The sequence below is a fragment of the Melospiza melodia genome, chromosome 4 (assembly GCF_035770615.1).
Source record: "Melospiza melodia melodia isolate bMelMel2 chromosome 4, bMelMel2.pri, whole genome shotgun sequence".
NCBI lineage: Eukaryota > Metazoa > Chordata > Aves > Passeriformes > Passerellidae > Melospiza > Melospiza melodia.
In genome coordinates, this window is record NC_086197.1 from 79348414 (window position 1) to 79365811 (window position 17398).

Here is a 17398-nt window from a genome sequence, read left to right on the forward strand (position 1 = left end):
AGCTCTATTCTTATCTGTAATATGTAGCTATAGAAACAACTTACAAATAATGACAAGGATCAAGAAGTGTTTATGTACTAGTAGGTAAACGTGGTCATCTAAAGATAAAAGAAATAACTTATGGAAGGACTTTTTCAATATCCACTGCATCACTGAGGGGTCGTGTGTAGAAGTAATAATAAAATAAAACAGAATTACTGTAAGTAATGCAATAAAAGAGAATTTTTAAAAGTGCAGCAGTTAAAAGTTTGTCCATTGTTAGATGAGAAATGGTATTACTTTCTACTGAGAGCTCTTTTGTTCATAGTCGTTGTGGCAGATGGGGAAATTACAAGTGAGGGAGGAAACAGTCCAGTTAACTTTCTCTTTTTTTTTTACTTAGTTGCCAATATTACACTTTGTAATTGCTAGGTTATTCTATTACATGAAATAATTTGGAATAAAAAGAAATAAAATGGCTAAAGTGGTTTATTTACATCATAGTATGACTGCAAAGTTAAAAGGTGTCTGCTTCTGTGTGGGTATTTAGAGGATTTTGCCTGTGTTTCTCTTTATCCATATTGCACTGTCTTCCTGTGGTTAGGGCTCATTGTGCCCAGTCCTGAAAGCATACCTCATCAGAACATTGTCTCTCCTAGAAAAGTAGGAATTTGTAGACAGCAGTGGATTAAAGAGTAAGTAATGAAAAAGATGTAAAACCAGTGACTTTCTAGCTAAGATTTAATTTGGAAATTGAGTCCAAATAGGATAGACCAGGTAAGTAAGGTGGCTGGAAGTAGTCTGAGAAGCTTCATCTAAGTGTCAGACAAATGTGGCACATACCTCTGAAACAGTCAGAAAGTTAGCAATTGAGAGAGTTTAAGAATGGGTTGGAAAATAGCTGTTTCTCCAGCAGAGCTGCTACTGGGGACAGTAAGAGTGTGAATCTGAAGTCTTAATTCAGTTCTGTGTAAATAATTTTCAGAGGGAAAAATACATTAATATGCTTTGGATTATGCATGTATTTTTGTAGTCTACCACTTAAATGGAACACATTGCATCCCAAATAACTGTTTACTCAGTTGTTAGCCTTTAAATCTGAAACTCTGTTTTAAGTAAGAACAAACTGTAGCACAAGTGGACAGACTATTGTCTTTATAACATCAAAATCAGTTCAAGTTTACCCACTTACTTAATTGCTACTTGTCTGTAAAAGACAATTGGTGAAGTAAGAATTGTAATTAGAGAAGCAGTTAGACATTGGGAGAATAATTGGGGTAGGGATTGACCCTGGTCAGCAGCCAAACATCCATACAGCTGCTCTTTCACTGTCCCAGACATCAGAGTGGGAGACAAAAAAGGAGAAACAAAAGTGAGGTGACTCATGGGTTGAAATAGTCGGTTTAATAGGTGAAGTGGTGGGTGAGCAAGTGCTGCAAAGGGAATCCTTGGCCATCCCCACCATCACAATGATGCCCAGCCAGTCTCCAAGCTGTAACTACTTAAGAAGTCAGAATCCCTGACTTCATCCTGTATTTGATTTGTCTCTTTTTGTGATGTTATATAGCATTTAAACCCCACTGACCAGCTTGAGTCAGATGTACCCCTTCCCAGCTTCTCTGCCCCCCACCTCAGCAAGTAGAGTTCAAAAACAGCGAAGCCTTGACTTTGTGCCAGAAGGGCCCAGTACTAGCAAGTCCTGTCAAGGCTCTTTTAGCTAGAGCCCCAAAGCACAGCTCCACAAGGGCATTATGAACACAGCGACCTCCATGGGAGCCAGATGCAGCCCAGCGAGCGGGGCAGTGGCTGCAGCGTGTGCCGGGCGTGGTTCTGCTGCGGGCTGTGCAAGGCTGACACTGCCCTCTCCTGGGGACAGCCGAGGAGCTTCAGAGCATCGCACAGCTATTGGTCTGATACATGAAAATGCTGTTCCTCAAAGAGCCGACATGTAATTTCTTTTGGTACTTCCATACAAAAGACCTTCAGTTTTACCTCTGGGGTGTCAGATTGTAAAGTGCACAAAAAACCCAAGTGTACCTATTGAGTAGCAGGGCTTTACAAGGAGTTACTACACCCTTCTTCTCTATACTGGGAGTATTTGGAATATATCTCTTCTGGGGTGGAATATACTGTTTTAAGACATTTGTGCTGTAAATCTTGACACACTGTATGGGCAAGTTTTATAGGTGCAGAACTATAAATTGAGGCTAGTATAGAAATGGTGGCAAACCAAGCCTTTAGTAAAATTTATTTGTAAATTTTGAAGTTCTGATGGCCTCAGTGTTGCAAGCTGAATATAAAATGAGAGATGTGGTATACAATGGTAATTGAATGGTTACAATTGCCTGATTTTATCTTAGTGAGTTAATAGCTTTTGCTTTTAAAATTGTCATCAGAATCATGTTTCTGTCCAAGTGTAACAGCTGCAGAAGGTGGAGAAGGTCTTTTTAATTTAGATATTAGATTTATTTCAGGCTGCAAAACAGCCCCCACACCTGTCCAGTGGGTCAGGCTGGATGTAAGAGATTGCTACTCAGTTAGTTAGATATTGCTCTTTGGGAATGTATTTCCCACTAGAGGGAACTATAGGGCTGGAGTGAGAAGTTGCTGAAAACAGGAGAGAAGGTTGTGATTTATCTTGGTTGCATGTATACCAGAAAGTGGTAACTGTCCCCTGTGTGACTTCCCAAGATGTTAAAATAAACCTCTGAAAACAAGGCTCTTAAGCTTGGGAACGGTCTTTTTCATCATGTGGCTTCTCTGCACAGATACAGTTATTGGAAGGCAGGGAAAGCTCTAAGTTTGCCCTAAGATTTTCTAATACTACAGCTGGCCCAGAAGCATTGAGATGCAGTTCAAAGCAGTGGCAATTACTTATAGCTGCATTAATAGCAAGAAAACATGACAGAAGGAAGCACGAAATCATAGACTTGGGTGACGAAGCAAAATGCCTTCTCAGTTATTTCATTGATGATGCGAAGCTGGGAGGAGTGGCTGATACACCAGAGTCCTGTGCTGCCCTTCAGGAGGATTTTGACAGGTTGGAAAGAATGGGTGGAGGAGAACCATCTGAAATGCAGCAAAGGCAAATGCAGGGTCCTGCACCTGGGGAAGAATAATGCCATGCACCAGCACAGGCTGGTGCTGAAGGCTGGCCTGCTAGAAGGCAGCTCTGTGGAGAAGGATCTGAGCATCCTGTGGAATACAAGCTCTCCCTGAGCCAGCAGGATGCCCTGGGAGCCAAGAAGGCCAGTGGTGTCCTGGGGTGCATTCTGCTTGTGGAGTGCTGCGTCCTGTTCTGTGCTCCTCAGTGCAAGAGAGACGCGGAGCTCCTGGAATGGGTTTGGTGGAGGGCAGCAAAAATGATTAAGGGGCTGGAGGATCTTGGAGCATCTCTCTCTAGAGGAAGGGCTGAGGGAGCTGAAGTGAGGTGACCTCATCAATGTCTATCAGTATCTCAAGGGAGGGTGTCAAAAGGATGGAGCCATGCTCAGCTCAGTGGTGCCAAGCAATAAAACAAAGGGCAGTGGACAGAAACTGCTGCACAGGAAGTTCCACCTGAATATAGGAAAGAGCTTCTGTACTGTGCAGGTGACCAAGCACTGGAACAGGTTGCCCAGAGAGAGGCTGTGGAGTCTCCCTCACTGGAGATATTCAGACCATCTGGATTTCTGATTCTGTAATAGGAGGAGGTTAGTTGTTGTGCATGGAGGGCACAAGCCTCGGGACTTGCAGGCCTTTGAGGATTTCTCTGTGCTTGCAGCTACTGCCTCCTGTCACTAGGAGCCAGCATAGGAAGGATCATGAGCCATCTTATTTTTCCTCTCCATACACCAACATGTAGGCAATCAGGAGCAATCAGGAGGATGGTTTACATTTGATTTTGGAGAAGGAACTGGAAGACTTTGATCCTTTGTGTCAGTAGACATTCAGGACACAGGAATTCATCACTAGAGAGAGTTGAATCTCCATACCTTTCTTCCTTGTTCTTTCTAACTACTGAAGACCTGCTAGCAAGGCATTATCTAACAGACCTGTCTTTACAATGATATGCAACTTTTCATTCCATAGATTTTGAAATTTCCTCCCTATCTTCCATGTTTTGAGTGGGAAAAACTTTTCAAATTGCTGCTGTTGGGAGGGAGGGGGGCTGTCAACAACATTGCTCTGCTTTGATGAGGTCCTGAGAGCTGTGAAGACATAAGCAGGGGTACCTAGCACCTCCTTACTATATACTAGATACTCCAAAATACACAGTCAAAAAAATTACCTACCAGTCTATTCTAAAGAGAATTAATTGGCAATATACCTTCTTCAGAGGGGACAGTGAGTGACTAATGTGGCAACTAGTGAAAGAAATTAGGACTAAATTGTGAACAGTATTATTCAGGAACAGTTATGTATGTAAATATCAACTGGATATCTTTTAGTGCTGGAAATTATTCAAGAGGAAAGATTATAAATCGGGACAGGATACTTTTTTACTCAGTTAGCAGCTGTATGGACATCTTCTTGTGGCTGAGATCCAGGGGGAGCATTGGGGAGCATGGGAAATGGTAACAACCTAAAGGATTTTCCTTCGATTTACTGAGATATGCTGACATCAGTTGTGACTCGGCATTCTCCACATTCTTTCTCTATTGTTTTGTCATGTATTCAGAGGCATAATGGTACACAAGTTCTAAGGCCAGTATTACACTTGTAACATAGCCCCTGTAACAGCTTCTTGTAAACTGTTGGCAAAGAATTATTCACTTAAACTTGAAAGAGCAAGGAGGTTAAACTAAAATGTACACAGTCAAATTCTTAATTTCAGTGGGTTCCTGGTGGGGAAGATGAGTGAGTATATCATTATTTTCAATGCAAATATAAAGCACAGTAGTTCTATGCCAGTTTTCACAGTGAGTCCCAGGAAGGACCTAAGGACAAATTGTGTGCTTTCACTTCTTCACCACTACTGCTTTATGAGGAAAGCAAAAAAAACTCTCTCACAGATACTGCAGTCAGTGAAACATTAAGCCTTCAAGGTGGGACCAAGAATAATAACAGCAGCTGAGTCAGGGTGTTCATCTAATGGGAAGTAGAAACAGGGTCTCTATAAGCTATTCTGAAGGCATACTGTTAGGAGAAAGATATGCAGTTTCGTGACGGAGCATGAGCAAAAATAAGGTGTTCTTGCGGCTTTTCCAGCACACATGAAAGTCTTAGGATGAATTCCACCACAGCTTGTGGAGGGTGGTCTGGTCTCTCCCTGCTGTGAGTGCTGCTTTACTGTGGCTGGATGCTGTAGTGAGGGTGGAGTGCCCAGCCTGTGTCACACAAGCAGTACAGCAGTATGAGCTGTTCTTACTGAGCTCTGTCTTGCAAGCAGAGCAGTTCTGGACAGCAGGATTGTACTTCAGTTGTGTAAGTCTGTGCAGGGAGCCCAAGAATGTCTGGTCTTCACTGGTGTTATTAAATCACATCCTATCAAGACACAAGTCTAAAACTGGGGGTTACTGTTGCTAAAGATTTAAGTTGTAAGAGGAAGTAAAGTGTTTAGTGTCATTGTTTGGACGGACAAACTGCTTCAATTCCAGTGGCATGTGTGCTTTGAGGCATAAAGCTGCATGGTGATCATGATGTAAATCACTAAATCTGCAAAAAGCAAGGTCTGATTCTGTCACCTGGTATTAGATCTCAAAAAATATATGACTGGGAATTGGTAATAAGGTATAATCACATGCATGCCATAAAAGATGAGCAAAGTGAATGTGAATTGCTTTATTAGTATATTAAATAGTCTCTAAGTATTAGCTATGTAAAGGACTTGTGTAGATAGATGTCGAAGATCTTGCAAAATTTTGTTTTGAGTGCTTAAGATGCATAGTAAAGCTTTTAAGCTTAGTGGGAAATGCTAGTTCATGGTTGAATGTTGTGGTAAACTGGGAGATTGCAGTGAATAGTGTATGGTAGCTATTCAGGTAAGTATCAGCTTTGAAATTCTGCACATCTTTCCTTTTGTGGAAATGAGTTGGAAGCTGTCAGACAATCTACATCTCAATTAGTGATCTCTTTAGGTATTTGTGTTGCAAAGTGAAGTCCCTTCTGCTTAACATTCTTATTTTGAATGAGTGGCTCATTTTTAGAGTTTAGGTATTTTTACTTGGAGTGGGCTTTAAAACTTAAGTTACCACAATGTATGTTTTTTGTGTAACCAAATGACCAGTGCAGCATTCACCACACACTGAAATATTATTACACCACATCCTAAACTGGTCCATACAGAGAGCATGTGTTTGTGGCTGGCTGTGTATCACTTCAGGTTGCCAATTAAAGGTCCTCCTTCCTTTCCTGTTACCTCAGGGCCTTGCTGTAGTCATGGCATGTTCTTGTTGTGTTCCTGTGACATACCTTGTGGTACCTAACTTGCCTTCAAGACTGTAGAAAGCAAGATGCAGAACAATGTTAGAATCTGATGAGTTTTGGCAGGCAGGGTTCAGAAGCATTTTATAGCTAAAGTTTATGCTATTTGTTGTATGAAGGATAAATAATGGGGTAAACCACTGCTCATTCCTCTTCAAACTCCAGAGATCCAGAAGGTTGGTATGTTTTCTTAGTCTGTAATAAGAACCTTTAGTTAACATCTAGTTTCTCTGATTTCTGGCTGACTGCTTTGAACTGAAGTTCTGGAGACAATAAATAATGAACTAGCTTGTCTAATCCAAGGTTCTGTTCATTATATGTGAATTGTTTAATTATGCTCAAGGCAACAAATTACTTTCTAATATTCGTTAGCCAAAGCAGTTGAAATATGTTGTATATGAAAGACTATAATTTATATCCAAGGAAGTAGATATACTTCTACCTTTTAAGGCTGTTTTCTGTGAAAAGTCTCTCTATAGCTTGTGCCAGACTACCTCTGACTTGGTTCAGTACCTCTGTTTTGAAAGGCTTTAGCCATATAAGCCTTTAGCTTTTCTTTCATCTTCTCTTTAAATTCTGTGCTTTGAACAGAACTTGGTGCAATTATACTTTTCATATGTCTGTATGCATTTTCTTCCTTTCTTGGAAATACTTGTTTCCAGGCAATAGCAACCTGGTGATAACCAAATATCATGCATACAGTGAAATACATATGAAGAAAATAGTATAGTGCATGTAACTTTGAATGTATGAAGAGCAGCTGAAAAACTAAAATCTCAAGCAAATAATTGCTGGGGGAATCATGTTGATGCATTGAGTTATCTTATAATAAATCTGGTAGGTGACTGATAATGGATATGTATGTGTTTAATCAGTATTGAGATGCAACTGAAGAAATTACATAGCTTCATATTAAAAATGTATTCGTGTAGTTGACTGATATCTATCTGATAACAGTATCTGTAAATAAAAAATGTAAATAATACAACAGGACACATAAAGGAGGTGTTTGACATATTACAGAAAAAGTATTTCCTAAACAAAGCACTGAAAGCAAAGGTTTGGGCTCCTGGTGATGTTACTACACACCCAGATGGTGTGAGATTCTAATTTTGTTGCTGTTTCCATGAATTTCAGGAAAATATGCCGAAACTGCAAGTGTGGCCAGGAGGAGCATGATATCCCTTCAAGCAGTGAGGAAGATCGGAAAGTGGGGAAACTCTTTGAGGATACAAAATACACAACCCTCATTGCAAAGCTGAAGAATGATGGCATTCCCTTGTATAAACGCAATGTGATGATACTGACCAGCCCAGTGCCCTACAAGAAGAGCGTAACCATCGATACTGTGACTTATGAGTGGGCTCCTCCTGTTCAGAATCAGACACTTGTAAGTCCAACTCACATTTTTTCATGTTCAAGTCAAGAGTTGGTGGGAGATAAACTAGTAGAGCTTACTGGAAGGATAAGTATGCCTCTTGTAGTCTTCCTTTCTTCCTCCTCAAAACTGAAAATATGGTGCCTGTTTAATGAGTCTTGCATCTCTCATCTTGCTTTATGGAAGTTTGTCTGTAGAAATTCTTAAAAACCTGGGGAGATGAGGTTGTTTTTAATACACAGGATTAAGAGTTATCTGCTAACTCCCTGGAGTCCAGTTTCTGGAGTCCAGTAACCTGCTCTCTTTCTATTTTTTTTTTCTTTTTTTAATAAAGTTGAAACATTTGCGTGGAGTGTAGGCTTAAAGGAAAAAAAAAAACAATACCCAACACCACATCAATTTATATAATTGTTTCAAGTTAAGGGGAGCACTTGGTCTTGCTTATAGCTTTTACTGTATATGGCAAGAGCAAGGTCGGTGTTGACATTTAAAAGAGCAGCTCTCTTCCAGTATATTTTCAGCTGAAGTAGATGAGATGGTAGATAGCCTTCTGAGGATCTTGCTTCACTTTTCAAACTTTGATTACTAATTTATTGTACCAAAATGTTGTGCAAGCCATGCCAGAATGACATTATCTCAAATTATTCCTTTTCAGTGAATTAATCAAACCTTGTGCATCTAAGATTTACTTAACATTCAGTTGCCAATTTGGTTTTTAGCCTTGTCATTGCTTTATTTAAACTAGAGATTTTTTTCCCCTAATTTAGCTAGAGTTACTCTTCAATGGGCTGTATGCCCCAAGCAGATTATTTCCGTTTTTCCTTTTCTAAGACTATACTCGTGATCAGTATTCACAGATAGAGACAAGGTGCTGTGTAAATGTTATTTATTCAGAGAAGTAATAACTCTTTTCTGTATGTTGTAAAAGGCTTAAAAAGGAGTCTTTCTCTTACTCTGGGAAGAAGCCAGTTAATGCATCTGCTGTGTTTTATCTCCATTACTTTTTCAGGAGCTTAATGTTTATGGAAAAAAAACCTTGTTTTTGACAAATTTGACTGTCGCTAAAAACAGTAGAGGTCAGTTTAGTTGTGTTTGCTCATGAGAAGGGGTGTGTGGCTGGCGTGCCATCTGATGTGTGGTTCCTGCTGATTCAGGCTAAGCAGTACATGCAGATGCTGCCCAAGGAGAAGCAGCCCGTGGCCGGCTCGGAGGGCGCGCAGTACAGGAAGAAGCAGCTGGCAAAGCAGCTGCCTGCCCACGACCAGGACCCGTCCAAGTGCCACGAGCTCTCCCCCAGTGAAGTCAGGCATATGGAGCAGTTCGTGAAGAAGTACAAAAAAGAGGCACTGGGTGTAGGAGATGTCAAGCTCCCTGGGGATGTGGAAGTGAGAGCTCCTGATGAGAATAATTTGAAAAATGGTGGTGGCAGAGGTACCTCATCTACTGTTGGAACAATGGAGAAGTCCCCAGATCGGAAAGCATCTCAATATGTAAGTATAAGAATGGAAAGATAAAGCAAGAAGGTATATTATCATCCGAGTGTTCTTTATGGTCATTTTAACTGGGTTAAATTGTTTGTTAATTTGGAATAGCAAAAATCTGGGGAGGGAAAGAAGGAACTGGAAAATGTTGTGAATGTCTGCATAGAGCCATGGTTTCTGAAAGTATTTAACTCATTGCAGCAAATAACTTCCTAGGTGACACTTTCATCCTCAGTGCAAAAATGTGTTAGCTTGGAGATAGTATATTAAGGTGGCTTTTACAGAATAACAAGCAAAAAGTTTGTGTCATCTTATGGACTAATTGTTACATTCTTCTCCTCTTGAAGAGTTAGTTTAATTTTAGAAGCTTGTTTTCTCCTCTTTTTTGGAAGAGCACTGAAATTACCTACTTGACAAATTGTGTTTAAAGTGAAATTAAATTAAGGAATAATAAAGTAACATGCCTCCATCTTGTGTCCAACAAGTTGAATCATACAACGGCTCTTTTGACTAGCCTTCTTTTCATATTCAGCTCCATTTTCTTATCTATTTTTTTTCCTTTGGCATCTGATTTCTCCTTGTAATAGCCCAACAAAAAACAAAGTATATAAAACTACCCAGTTTTCATTGATATTTCAAAAATTGTATCCTTAATCAAGTATTTCTGACATAACTACTGCTGTGCATATCTCAATTACCAATTACAAATTCAAAATAGGGGTACGATTACTGAAGGAACATTAAATCAGTTTAGTGGGATTACTGAAGGAACATTAAATCAGTTTAGTGGAGGTAGACATTACGTAGGAGTGTCAAAAGCTCTACTATAAGTTGATTTCTAGAAAAGTTGTTATTATGTGTATGAATCCTTAAAAATATTTGTCTGCAGGTTGCTTAGAGAAAATTAATATACAAGTTCTAGATGGAGAAAAAGGTTTGGTTAACATTGGTTGTAGAATTTGACTTTTGGTATTATTAGGGTGTGTGATGTGTTTTTTGTTGTTTGTCTCTGAACTGACAGAAATATATATATGATTTTCATATATATGACTCCTGGTGTGAAATATAAAATCAGCACTTAGGTTTTAGCTTTGAACGTGGCCACTTACCCTAAAAATTTTCAAGCCATTTGTTTACCTGTAGCTATTTGCCTTTTTTATTTTTTTGGTACCTGTCTTGTTATGGAGAATCTAAGAAGCAAGTTATTTTACCATGGCTTGATTAGGTTACTGTCATTTTGTCTTATATCAGCCTTTCCTGCTGGTTTACTTTAGTTTCACAGCAGCAATTCTTAACTTACCTCCTCAAGGAGGATCTACAGAAATGCACATCTTGCATTGTACCCTGCTGACCAACTGCCTTGGACTATAATAAGTCAATAGCAGGAGGCACTCTGTCCTCATGAGTAGTTGTATCAGAAGGTGCTTTGTTTTTTACATTACACCTGTTTATCACTTCCAGACTTTTCTTACTCCAGTACCTGAGCATTCTTCCTGCAGTTCAAGCCAAGCATATCTTATCACTGTGGGCTGTGATTTAGAAAGAGGCTTGTAGGTCCTTGATAGCATAAGTGAACATTTGAGTTTCTTATCTGTTGTTAGGTACTGACTTTACACTGGGTTAAATAACCAGGATTTAGATATGTTATTTTTAAGTATTTTGGTGGGGGTGTCTTACTTTTGCAATGAGACTTTCTTTCAGCTTTATGATTTAGCATTATCTCAACTGGTTTTTAACAGTTCAGCATAAATTGATACAGAAGAACTCTTAAATACTTAGCAGAAGAATGCCATCCATGTCCACACTTTTTTATTGGTTCTGCATTTTTCCTCATCAGATTTTCTTGTACACTGTTTTTCAGACTAAGTTTGAAAGCTGTACTCCTGTAGCTGTGGTAAAAAGAATCTCTTGAAAATTAATTTACATTATAGGAATAGACTGCACTTATTTGAAACTATTAAAAAATAAAAAAGTAAAACAAACAACACTAACAACCAGGTCTCCACTATTAATGTAAATATACCTATAGTAATTGTCTCTGTGTTTGCAAATACAATTTTTTTTCACCATGACTGAAAGCTGAATTAAAGAAAAATATGTACTTAGCATATTTTCATCTTGTAAGGAAGGAAATTTTTCTGTACCTTTTAACCACCAAAGCTGGAGATGTTCTAAGTGGTAGGCAGGTGAATCACATTGCCTAAGCTTAGGTCTAGGCAGCTACTTAACCTTCCTCCAGTGGGCTTCTTTTGGAGTATGAGGTCTAAAGTAAAAAGGTCAGAAACCTTTATATACATGTATATTTGAACTTTCCCTTTCATTAATTTTCCTACATTCTGCATTCTGTTTCAGTTCCAAGTTTTTCTTCTTTTGGTGGCTTTCTATCTATCTTTTGAAATTGTCAGGTATCTGGGATCTGATCAATATGCCTTGTAGCCAAGGCACTTTATATGTATTTTATTTTTATATGCACACACAAAGCCATTTGTGGCTGATGTGAGTCATAGAGGAAAACCTTCCCAGGATGTTCAGCCCAGTCCACGGACCAGCTGGAGTGCAGGAAATGCCAAACTGGTGATTAAACTGTAGATAAAAAAAATTTGCTTCAGTAACATAAATCATCTGATGTTTTTACTTGATGGCACAACCCTCTCTGTAGGCAGGTATAGGGCAGATTGGGAAGTCTCTGGAACTATTTGTAGTGTAGCTGTATATGTATGCTTTGTAATTTATCCATAGTCACTCTTGTCCTAAAGTCATTAATCACAGGCTGTTGGACAGCAGCCAGGAGTGACTAGCATCCCTAGAACATGGCTTTAAACAGAATCAGTTTGAAATATTCACTATTTTTTTATTTTCCCCACCAGTGATGCAGATATGGCTTGGTCTTCTCATGACCTATAAGTACAGCCATTCCTTTGTCATGCATTCTATATCCCTTGTCATAGCTGGTTAGCTTGGATGAAGGATCATTATTCTGTCCTTGTTCCTAAGCCTGTAAAGTTTACAGAGCATAACATGAATTTTAATTGCATGTTGTTTTCTTTAAACACTGGACTGCAATTGCAGAATGTGAATACAGCAAAGTACAACAATCCCTTTAAGGAGCACTAATGCTATGACAGTGGAATGTGCATCATCCTGAATGACTTAGTTGAACCTAACCTATGGTACAGATATATCCTGAACCACTGCTGTCTATTCATGGGATTAAACTAATGCTTTAATTTCAGTCTGGAAAGATGGAATTTATTAAATATATTCATAGTATGTAATTTTTATAAATAGAGCTCTCAAAGACTTAATTAACTTGGTGATCACCTCTTTCCAGTCCTGCTATCACTGCAAACTAAGCATGAAGGAAGGTGACCCAGCTGTCTATGCAGAACGTGCTGGATATGACAAATTGTGGCATCCAGGCTGTTTTGTCTGTGGCACCTGTGGTGAACTGCTAGTAGACATGATCTACTTCTGGAAGAATGGTAACCTCTATTGTGGAAGACATTACTGTGATAGTGAAAGACCCCGCTGTGCTGGATGTGATGAGGTAGGAAATATCCTAGTCCTTTCTTCTAGCTCAAAAGTTCGTTCTCCTGATGAGTGTTTAGGAGTTTACTAAAACATTTCAGTGCAGGAAGATGATATGCCTTCACCAGTATAGTTGATATTTTAGTTACAAAGAACTGAAACCAGTATGGACGCTGCACATTCAGGAAAACCCATAGTTTGCTTTGGATTTGGTGGTGATTCTGCATAATCTATGGGGACATAGGATGTGATATGTAAGGGCAAATTCTCCAACAAGTCACACTTATGCAGTTGTTTCCTTATCAGGAACACCAGGGGCCAAACTGACCCTGGGCAGCGCCAGGGAACAGCTCTCCTGGGGCATCTGGCATCTCTGAGCTCTTGGGAGCAGCACGGAGGCTTTTGGGAAATAAACAATGGTGGAACCACTGGGAATTCCCTGCAAATCACAAAACATCCAGAGGCTAGGTTTATTAAAAGGTACACTGTTCAAATGAATGTGCTTGTTCACTTGTACCCTTGTTCGTGTCTTCCTCCTAGCTAATATTCAGCAATGAATATACTCTCGCAGAGGGGCAGAACTGGCATCTGAAACACTTCTGCTGTTTTGATTGTGATTGTGTCCTGGCTGGGATAACCTATATAACAGTGAATGACAAGCCAGTCTGCAAATCCTGCTACATGAAGAACCACGCTGCGGTAAGGTCCTTACAGATGTCTTGGTGTTGTGAAGGAAGGGAATGTAAGTCTGTGGAGTTTCAAACTCTTACTTTTTCTCAGTCTGGGAGTATCTGAAGAGTATAAATTGAATATTTAGGCTTGAGTCAATCATCTTCTTCCCCTCAGAAAAAAGTAAACCAAAACCCACAACTTTAGGCAGACATGTGTTTTGTGACTTCATAAACTTGAACAAAAACCACTGCTGGGGTGGAGGGGGGAACCTGTTGGAAAAACACCTTGAACTTAGCCAGTGGTGAAGCAGGGTTTGGTAACAGGAGTAAAGTAGATGAAGATGAGTAATACTGCTAAATGTTTATCAGTTGTAATTCATTGAGCCTGCTGGGAATCAACTTCAGCTGCTGCTAAAGGCCTGTAGTTAAATACTGCAATCTAGGTACTTTTGTTTCATTCATTTCTACCCACACATGTTAAAAAGGAGAGTGGTTGACAGGATAAAGCTAGAAGTTTGGAAAAGAATGGTAGTTCTTGATTTGTGGTTATGCTGGCAACTAATCTGAGATGATGGTCCATTTATATCTATAACTTAGCTAGCTACTAGCTGGGGGCTCAGTCTAATGTGCACCTAGCTGATTTATATAGTGAGTGGAGAAAAAAGTGGTCATCTAGATGGCAGTTAATAATATTCTGAGGTTGAGGTGAGGAATTCTTTTTTTTGGAGAGGCTTTTTTTTCCTCTTTAACTTTCTCAATCTAAATTATAATTTATGAACAACCAGATTTTAAGATAAATTGCCTTCAAGACTTTCTAATAACCCTTAATTATTTCGCATAACCAAAGAGATGTCAATGCACAGGAAGATTTGTAGCTAATCTCTTCACATATTTAGGTTAATATATGAAGACCTGTGCCGTTTGACATAAAAGGTTTTTATGATGATTTGGGTATTGGGAAGTCCTAACCATAATAACTGTCTAAGCTTGGTCCCTGCAGCAAACAACTTGTGTGTTCATTTTATTATTCTGTGCCCTCAGCTGAATTCTAATCAAAACACTTCAAAAATAAAGAAAAAAATCAAAAGCTGGAGGCTTTTTTTTTAAAGGCTTCTTTTAACACTTGTCTCTCTCCTCCAAAAACATTTAAGAGTTTCAGGTTTTATTGCATTTGAAGAGAGCATGTGTGTGTTTCATTTCAGTGTTGTTTTATTTCTCACCAGATCTGCCAGGGCTGTCACAATGCCATAGATCCAGAGGTTCAGCGTGTAAGCTACAACAACTTCAACTGGCATGCTAAGAGGGAATGCTTCCTGTGCTCCTGTTGCAGCAAGTGTCTCATTGGCCAGAAGTTCATATCTATGGAGGGGATGCTTTTCTGCTCAGTGGCATGTAAGGAAAAGATGATGTCCTGAAAGAAGACATGCACAGAACTAATCAAGGATTGCTGTGTTCCAAAGGCTCTTGCATTTCTACTGTAAAATATATAGTGTCAGGGCATTTAAAATTATTGAAAGTATTAAATAGCATTTCCCAAAGATTTTTTTTTAATGTCTAAAGCTTCCTATGTAATCCTCATTTCTTAGCTATAATAATATTTTCTCTTTTGGAATACTGTTTCTGAATCTCACTTCAAATTGCTTCATATCACAGAACTGTAAGAAAAAAATGTGTTACAAACTCTGTACATTCTAAGGGAGCTCTTCACTCTGAAGAATCTTTCTGCTGTATCTTGTCTAATGGAACAAGAAAATGTGAAAATGCTCCAATTTGTCTTGTTTTGTACGATAAATGTAACTCTTCCACCTTTGGTTTCACTAATTTATCATTTTTATAGTTTATCTGCTTTCATCAAGCACTTTAGACAAAATGATCAGTTTTACTGCCATGTACAGCTTTGTTTTTCTGACTTCAAGTATGCAGACTAAATGACACTTAAAAATTTTGCCTTTAATAATTTCTTTGGGTTTGATGCATGGGTTCTTGGGAGAATAGTGACTTCTCATGTCTAGTATTGAAAGTAACTCCTCCAGTAGAAAAATGTTGGCTCATGTTCATGCCTGGAAAAGCTTTAATTTTACAAATACTAAAGTTATGTTATAGATTGGGGTGGGGGGTGTTGGTGTTAGAAAATAAGAGCAGGTCTTGCTTAGATTAAAAAAAAAAATTGCCAGAAGTAGTGGGTGTCACTTTAAGCCTTTCAGAATTGGCTTCTGTTTTATATCATGAATGTTCCTTTCCTAAGTTGTGCCTTCTATCAAGAGGGATGTGGCACATAGTACTGTATGCATTTCCAAGAATGTATTTCTGCAAATGGATCCTGCTTTTGATTTCCAAGTTCTGAACCAAAGCATGAAGAAGTCTTTCCCAGAAAACTTCCTGTATCTGAATGAAAAAATTCACAGCTGTGTATTAGCTTTGCTTACTAGATAAACCAAATGTGTGGTCCTTTCTTTTATTTCATAATTATAGACCTACAGTGAAGCTTCTGAGATATCTTTGTGCCAAACACTAAATGGGGAATCTTTGGCCTAAAAAAATGATAAAATAATTAATTTCTAAAGAAAAGTCTATGCAATTCTTATGTTTGATTCCTGTAAGTTTTATGGTGATTGTATTGTAACACCTATAAATAAAACTAGTGGTTTTCACTTTAAATTGTCTACTAATTCTGTTCTTCAGTCTTCTTCAGGGGAGGTGAGGAGGAAAGGAAATGTTCCCTTGCTTACCTTGGACATTATTTCCTAAAAACTGAACACCTTTATCAATCACTGTGCAGTGGTTACTGTCCTCTGTAACATTGTTCATGTGCTTATAGGTGCAAAACAGTGGATCTTGTTCCAACAAATGCACAACTTCAGAACTTAGTGTTATTTTTTGTTCATATAAACTATTTTGAGACATTGGATGGGAAGTTTTGAATTCATACAAGTGAGGTAATGTGTTGAGAAAATAAAGTGCATTGTAATCCTTTGAGTCCTGTGAAAATAAGACTCACTGAGATACACTGGGATTTTTATATGTTATCTTAAGTTATAAACTTTACATCCATGTTCTTGAAGCCTGTACAGCTTTTCTCAGAGGTCCTCAGGAAGTACAAAAATATATGTATTTCAGCTCTTACCAATAACCTGTATCCTTGCCAGATTTCCTGGTTTAAACCAAGGAACACCAGAATATCTCAGTAAGAGAAAGTTTTTCAATGTAAGTGCTACTTAACCTGCACCAGGTTTTGTACTTTAACCTGTACAGGAAATGCTGTGTCTGGGGGAGGGATAAGGTCTTATTTAATGATTATCCATAAGGTAGCTTAACAGTGGCTGGGTTTTATGTGTCTTGAGTACATCTGTCCTCACCCACTCACTAACATCTCTTCTGAAAGATGCAGCTGACTTCTATAAAGAACTGTGAAAAGACCTTTTGCACCTTTCGTTGCCCTTCCTTTGCCATGCTGTGTAACAGCTTTCTCATTAATGTGATTACTTGGACTGATAGCAGTCATACTTTTCACTTTAAATCTTGTTTTGAACAGTTTTGTTTATTAGAATTTATTATTGTATAACCTTCATTTACAAAGCTGAGCTAGAGATACCTCAGGAGTTACTTATTCCATCAAGACACAATTGCTAAGGAAATTTATGTCAAACCAAACAATTTCAATAGTCCATCAACTAGGACTAAGTTTTTCCAGGCTTCTTCTGAAGCATGTTGGCTTGCTGGCTTTAGCTGGCACTTTTCTTGAGTATCTTCCCTTGCTTGCTTGATCCCTCTGGCTGTGCTCCCTGGAACCTAATGCATCTAGGTGTTTCTCCTATGGGGCATCCCAAGTTTATTTTCTCTTCATGCAGTAGTTGGAAGGGATCATGTCTTGAGAACATGAGGTGTAACGTACAGGTTGTACAGAGAGTACACAAAGGTACTGCTTGTTACTTCACAATAGGTCAGAGATTATTAGG

The 17398-nt window shown here is 38.8% G+C and overlaps 1 protein-coding gene across 1 annotated transcript in view; it reads left to right on the forward strand.

Annotated features, from left to right (window-relative positions):
- Positions 1-16100, forward strand: part of TES (testin LIM domain protein) — a 28503-nt gene extending 12403 nt beyond the window's left edge. The window contains exons 3-7 of the mRNA XM_063155307.1: positions 7522-7774; positions 8917-9252; positions 12575-12790; positions 13312-13470; positions 14666-16100. Of these exons, the coding sequence (XP_063011377.1) occupies positions 7522-7774; positions 8917-9252; positions 12575-12790; positions 13312-13470; positions 14666-14857 (1156 nt within the window). The 3' untranslated portion in view covers positions 14858-16100. The remainder of the gene's footprint in view (positions 1-7521; positions 7775-8916; positions 9253-12574; positions 12791-13311; positions 13471-14665) is intronic.
- The last annotated feature ends 1298 nt before the right edge of the window (positions 16101-17398 follow it).